The sequence below is a fragment of the Castanea sativa genome, chromosome 8, assembly GCF_040712315.1.
Source record: "Castanea sativa cultivar Marrone di Chiusa Pesio chromosome 8, ASM4071231v1".
Lineage (NCBI taxonomy): Eukaryota > Viridiplantae > Streptophyta > Magnoliopsida > Fagales > Fagaceae > Castanea > Castanea sativa.
The window spans coordinates 38,709,530-38,716,791 of NC_134020.1; the positions used below are offsets into that span (position 1 = coordinate 38,709,530).

General features: G+C 32.3%; 1 protein-coding gene across 1 annotated transcript; it reads right to left on the reverse strand.

Annotated features, from left to right (window-relative positions):
* Nucleotides 1–2,118: 2,118 nt before the first annotated feature.
* LOC142607105 (strigolactones hydrolase CXE15-like) lies at nt 2,119–6,067 on the reverse strand. Its single transcript, XM_075778522.1, has 2 exons — nt 5,242–6,067; nt 2,119–2,619 (listed from the first exon to the last, which is right to left on the reverse strand). Exons 1-2 carry the CDS (start codon nt 5,934–5,936, stop codon nt 2,313–2,315), a joined length of 1,002 nt encoding a protein of 333 aa, XP_075634637.1. The 5' UTR covers nt 5,937–6,067; the 3' UTR covers nt 2,119–2,312.
* Between the last annotated feature and the right edge of the window lie 1,195 nt (nt 6,068–7,262).

Here is a 7,262-nt window from a genome sequence, read left to right on the forward strand (position 1 = left end):
ACTTTTGTTCATCAGGTGATTGTTGCACTTCTTTTTATTTATTGAACAAAAAAATGTTGAAATTATGAGAGTAAGGGCATGTACGATAGCAGATTTCAACCAACAACTTTCAATGTTAAAATTGTTAGATAAATATTATGAAGTGAATAAGAAATTGACTCTTAATGTATCTACTTAAACATGATATTGAAGGGGTGAGAATCCTTGAGTCCCACATAGGAAATGATAGAGAATATGAGTTGTGCGTTGGATATTGAGTTGGGTCTTAGGCATGTGTGGACTAGGCCAACTTATCCAATTAATGTGTCCACTTAAACATAATATTAAGGGGTGAGAATCTTTGAGTCCCACATAGGAAATGATAGAGAATATGAATTTTGGGTTGGATATTGAGTTGGGCCTTAGGCATGTGTGGACTAGGCCAACTTATCCAATTAACAATAATATTTTTTTTTTTTTGAGTCAGTAAGTCTGTATATAGTAGCTATTTCTGAAACAGTGTATCTGTTCAGTAATGTATATTTCCATAGCCAAATATTCATGAAAAACAAATTTTCAAAAAACTCATTCAAAGAGAAATTTTTTGTGCATTCATTTGAGTCAAAGAAAGAGAAAGAAACATAGAGTAGTTCGCAAAGCACAGACCTTGTGTGCTTCTTCTCCGTGTTGTAGATCATTTTGTCCTAGGAAGCAGACATCTGTGAGTCTCAAAGCACCACATATCGTGTGAGGGGCGAAATCTGCTTTAAGGAGTTTTTAATTATTTGCAAATTCCTTCTTTTATATATATATACACAATTTTTTTTTTTTTGTCTATCTCATCTATTTATGTTCTTGCTTATATTTAGACTTGTATGCTGTTCCTTTTGGTTAATCACAAAAGTAAATTATTGAAATATATCCAACAAAAATTGATGATAATTCTTAATTTAGAGTATTTAAAACATTTTTTATGGAGTTTAAAATATGTATTTTGAGAACTCATCCACGTTAATTTTTAGTTTTTCAGTAATAATGATGAAAAGCAATGTTGTAAATAAGTTGAAAATTGTGAGACCCACTTAACAAGACCAAACATAACTGAAACTCCTCTCTCTCTCTCTCTCTCTCTCTCTCTCTCTCTCTCTCTCTCTCTCTCTCTCTCTCTCTCTCTCTCTCTCTCTCTCTCTCTCTCTCTCTCTCTCTCTCTCTCTCTCTCTCTCTCAATAGCTCTTTTATTTGGACTCTACCTCATAACTCCTATTAGATTCTTCAAATTTATTCACACTCCCTTATCTATCAATGACTCAACTCCTTTTAAATTCTTCAAATTCATTCATGCTCAGATCTATCACCCCTTCTTTCAAATCCATTTAGAACCAACTTTCTCTCAAATCACATAAATCCTCAAATCTTCCCCAGCTACCCCCTCAATTGCTTTCCTAACCTTTATTAATCCACATAATTTCTTAGCCACAATTTATTACAGAATAAAATACAAAACTTACCTTCTAAGATTTTCAGATTTCATTTCAGTCCTCTAATTTTGCTTTTGTTCATTTCAGTCCTCTAACTTTCAAGTTTATTCAATTAAGGCTTTTTCATCAACTTTTGTTATATGTTTTGGTTTTTTTTTTCAATTTTATAAATTTTTCTTCAAATTTTTTAGATTAAAAAAATTCAATTAATGATTAAAAAATATTTTCTATATTTTTTTTTTCATAAAATTTTAACAAAAGTTAATGGAAAAGTTTTAATTGAATAAATCTGAAACTTAAAAGACTGAAATGAACGAAAGCAAAATTTGAGGACTAAAATGAAATTTGAAAAAAGTTAAAGGATCAGTTTTGCATTTTAGCCTTTATTATATATGGAATCAGATACAACATATTCTTCAACCCCAATCATGTTTGACACCACAATCACTATGAGTTGCTTCTCTCTTCAATTGTTGATTGGGCTTTAATTAGTTTATAATAGTGTCGATGATTACTGTGAGATGAATGTTTTAATTAGTTTATAATACTTTATAATAGTTTTAATCAGTTCATCTTTTCCACCTAGTGAGATAAACCTTATTCATGCATCGCCTGCCACCCTAGTGCCAACCCAAGTGCTAAAGACAAAGTGGATCTGAGGTGCTTGACTACTAAACCCCTAAAACAAGGTTAGTACAAAACAAAGTAAAATCCATATGTATATTTTTCAATCCAAAAAACATACAAGATGGGTAACGAAGCAAAGAACTTCTCACAAAGAAAATTGAAAAGGCAACCCGGCCAACACCCTTACAGTGGAGCTTTCATGTAACATGCCCATGAATGCAGTCTTAATTAGTTGGAATTTTCAGCAATGAAACGTTTAATGATTTGCATCAATTCATTTGCTGCTTCAGAATTAGGATCTATAGTGAAAAAGCCATGTTGCTTTCCTTCAAACTCAACGTACTCAATCTTCTTTCCCCAACTTTTGAGCCTCCTTGCATAACCTTCAGCTCTGTCTTTCAGCAAGTCGCTTCCTCCAGCTACCACTAGAATGGGATCAAGATCCACTGTTTCAAGATTGAGGCTTAATGGCCCAAATGGGTTTACATTTGGGTGATCAGTAGTTTCTCCAATTGGTATAGATAGCCTCCAAAACCTAGCCAATTATAAGTTATATTAGTGATACTTGAGCTTGTCGATTTTATTGGAACATCTTTTAAAAGTACTATAATTTTAGAATAATTAGTGGATGTCCCGCACGATGCGCGTGTTCGTTATTAGTTATTTTATAATACTCATATGTGTTATAATGTTTGAAAAATTATTTTCAATTATGTAGTATATGTCACTAAAATAATGAATGAAAAAAAAAATTTGTAACACAATATATCCATTAGAAACCATAATTAATTAGACTCTAAAATTTCCACTATATGCTCTTTTTTGTTTGATTAGGTGTACATGTATATTAATTCTTACATTTGATCGTTTTCAGTATAAATTTTTTTATTATTTCCTTTTTTTTAAGTATTTTTTTAAAAAGAAAATACGTGAACTTTTGAAGGCTAAACATCTAAGATTTAAGGTTTATAATTTCTAATTTGCAAAACTAAATATACATGCCAAGAGATTACAAATAAAACAATAATTAAATAGGGAAATATAAACGTATACTATTTTATATCTTATGTTTAATTTTACTTACATCTGAGTACTTTAATCACTTAGAAATATTAAACACTTTCCAAAAATATAAATAAAGACAAAAAACACATACCTTTTAAAAACCCCATATGTTGTTAAAGCATTGTATCAATTGATAGTGTTGTTAAGAAGTTTAGATCATATGCACCTGAAACCAAAGCCAATTTCATACTATTTTTTACCCTAATTCCTCACTCTTTGTCTCTCTGTCTCTCTATCTCTCCAGTTCTATTTTTCTTTTGGCCTTTTGATATTTTGTGAAACTGGAATATATAAAAGAATATGAAAACTAACATTGAATGGAGAAAACCTTTCATTTATTAAATTAATGAAATTAAAAGTGGAAGAGCTTAAAAAGTTGGAAAATAGAGTAGAATAAAATATTTTAATTTTTTGCATTTATGGCTTAAACTAATCATTGAAAAGAAGATGGGAGGTGAAAAGTTAAATGAAAAAGTACTCATACAAAGCGCTACATGGCCGAACCTCATGCACTTTTGCATGAGTTCTCTGCTTTTTATATATATAATGATTGATTGATTGATTGCAATTGCTAAAATGGTTTTTTTTAAATAATTTATTTCATATAGTATGTAATTTATCTTTAGTCTTTGCACTTTGTTTTAATTTTCGTACTTGTCTGAATCCATTAGCCACGTAATGAAACAAAACTATTACGTAGCGGTATTGCATGCTACATCTGTAACACCACAACGTGACAAACGGTTCCTTGAAACATGTGTAAAGTCTGACGATAATATTGTTGTGATTGAGAGAGCATTAGATTAAAGAAACATTTAGGACAATTAGAGCCCATTAAAATAACATATACCTCCCACAAAAATAAATAACATATACCAAAAAAATAATCACCAAATTGGGTCATGACTAAACAGTAATCATATACCAAATGAATTTTGGTTATTTTAGCCGACAGGGTGGGATCAAATGAAGACATTTCAATCCCATCCCATCCCTTCTTTAGAGTAGAAAAACTCACGTGAAACAGAAAGCAATATAAGACGCTAAAAGATGAAAATATTTTGTCATTCCTATCAAGGTTATTTCAAGTTGTGAGACTATTAAAAGATATAAAACATATGTTTTGATATGATAATATATAAATAATTTAAATATATATTAAATAAAACATATAAATGGAGTGATGGACATTCAAAAATCAGGATAACAAGCAAAACCTATCTAGCATGGATTAGAGCGGGTCAAGAAAAGTGGAGAATTTTTATTATCTCTAATCAACATTAAAAAAATTGTATGAATATAAGGCTTAATATCATGAATTATGAGTGCTTATGCATAAAAATAAGTTTTAGGCAATGTATTAATTTCATTCCGAACCCCATTTCAGTTTGTCTAGTGGAATCAGTACCGACTTATTTCAGCGTATTGTTTTAAGATATTTCGGGTTCCTAAAATATATAACATAAAATTATCTATTTAAAGAAATAAATATCAAATAATACAAATCATTTAGTCTTAAGTCCTAAACATCAATATAACATCACACAATAAGAAGATTTATAACAAGTCACTACTCATTACATAAGCCCATAATAAGCCAATAAAGTTTATAACAGAATATTACTCCTCATCATCATCATCATGTATGAAAAAATGATCAAATTCATCATAAAAAGAACTTCCACAAGAACTACTAGGACCCATTGGAAAAATTGTCAAAAGAGTCCAAATACCGTATTTGGACTCTTTAAAAAAAAATTAAAATTGAGAGAGCATATAAAAAAACAAATAAAAGACCATAGCACATCTTTGAAGGTAAAAACAATAACCCCAAAATTCATACTGGCCGAATCTTGAGTTTCGACTAATATTTGCCGACGCATCCCAGAATGCCCCAAACAAATGTTATTTTTCATAACAATTGAAATAGCCTGCTATGATTAGTCTATAATATTACTAATAGTGTTAATAAAGTTAAGGTGATATTGCTTACTATGTGAATAATTGTAAAAAAAAAAAAAATTAAAAAAATTCTCTAACATTACTGAATTGGTATAAGCCTATAATTAATAATTAAAAAACAAATGCAAACCTGTCAATGAGCTCCAAATTGAGAAAGGCATCCTTAGGTCCTTCAGCCTCAGACTTGGTCCTAACGGTCCCACCAAAAAAAGGTGCCAACAGAACATAACCCCTCACACGAACCGGAGCCAATTCAGGCGACCCGGATCTGACCCGAACCGCCAAATGATGAGCCATATTACCCCCAGCCGAGTCACCCGAAATAAACACTCGGCTAAAATCAGCCACGTCAGCAAGCCAAGCGTCCTTCCCCTCCTCCTCAGACACGGCTTGGGCTTGGAGCCACTTAAGAGCCAAGAAGCCATCCTCAATAGCAGCCGGGAGCCGGTTCTCGGGAGCTAGCCGATAGTCAGGAGCCACCACAACGGCTTGGAGCTGAGAAGCGAGCTGAAAGCAGTAGTTCTGACAGTTGGGCCAGGCGCGTGAGCCGATGCAGAAGCCGCCACCGTGGATGTAGTAAAACACTGGGAGCTTGGAATTGGAGTTAGCCGCCGACGGATTCGGCTTCGGCTTGTAGAGCCTGAGCTGAAGGTTGTTAACGGCGTCAAAAACAACGTCTTTCCATAAAACGGAACCGTCATCTTGGACGGGGACGTTAAAACTTGGTTTTGGAGAGCGCACAATTGAGCCATCACTGTAAACTTGAAGGACTCCTCTGCAATCGTCTATTACACGAGGAGTGGTGGTGCAATTAGTGTTAGACATGCTTAATTTTTGTGAGTGCACAGGGAAGGGAGATGAAGAAGGTTTTTACTTTTTATTGAGAAAGAAAGAAGGAAAGAGTTAACAAGTGCAGTCTGGGTTTAACTGTGGCTATGGCTTCTTGTTTTTGTTCTTTTCTATGACTGAGGTTTATGTTTGACAAATGTTTCAAACCAAAACACATTTTGGTCCTATTGATAATGCACTATCATGATATCATCACGAACTGACGTTTTTTATTTGGATGAAGACATGTGTGATCTATATTAAACTAATTGTCGAGGGTCTTGTAGCTCAGTTAAGATCTCATAATGTATCTAAATCAAGTTATAAATAAATAAATAAATTGACACTTAGCTTCATGGAACACATGTGAATGGTGTTTGTCACAAATAGCATTTTTTTTTTTTTTTTGGACAAAAATACAATTTTGCGGTCACAGTTAATTTAGTCCCCTACATTTTGGGATCATTGATAATTACAAAGATGATGTCTATTTTTAGAAGGAGTGTATACATAGAAGTTGGAAAGCAATAATTAATATAAAGTCCGAATTTGGTAAGGACGAGATGTAAAACCTTTGTAGAGATTGTCACATCATCATTTTATTTAAAATTCAATACATCCTACCACACCTAATAACATCTCAATAAACTGTCAGTTTGGTTGAACTTATATGCAGTTATTAGAATTGATTGGGAGTGGTTGTACTTATTCTTAAATATATGATAAGATGGTGTGACATGTTATAATTAGAGGAGTAAAACGTGAATTTTACACCACATATTTACCAAATTTAATCTCATTAATATATTTGATTAATTTTCGTTTAATTATTTCACTTAATAGTCTTTTAGTTGACTTGTCTTATTTGAATTTGAATTATATTTCAATTTCAATTAAGATTTATATTTATTTGCTTTCTTAGTTTATCTCTACCTTTATTATGTACCTGTTTGGGTACAGTTGAAACACAGTGCGTCTGCGTTTTAGCATTTTTTTTTTACCAGCACCTCTTGTACTGTTCATGAGACATGAACAGCGCATTAAGACAAATGAATAGTGTTTTGTAGTATGAACAGTAATCCGGAATTTTTTTTTTGTTTTTTTTAATTTTCAGCAAAATAAGCTGTATCCAAATGCACCCTATGTTTCATACTAGGTGTATAGTAGGTAAAAAGGTGTAAGGGAACAAATGGGAAGATCGGCTTTTGTATTATCCAATTAATTATTATAATAAAACCATAGATCGGAGTAGAGTCTTACTGTTGACTCCTATTTCACAATTCATTCCATTGTGTCGTTCTGCGGTAGCGCAGGCTCCAACTA

Bases quoted from the DNA above. Each gene is read 5' to 3' on its own strand.
- LOC142607105 (XM_075778522.1), bottom strand. From the start codon at position 5,936: ATGTCTAACACTAATTGCACCACCACTCCTCGTGTAATAGACGATTGC. The intron at 2,620-5,241 runs GTTTGCATTTGT...ATAATTGGCTAG, and splicing joins AATTTGGAGCTCATTGACAG to GTTTTGGAGGCTATCTATAC.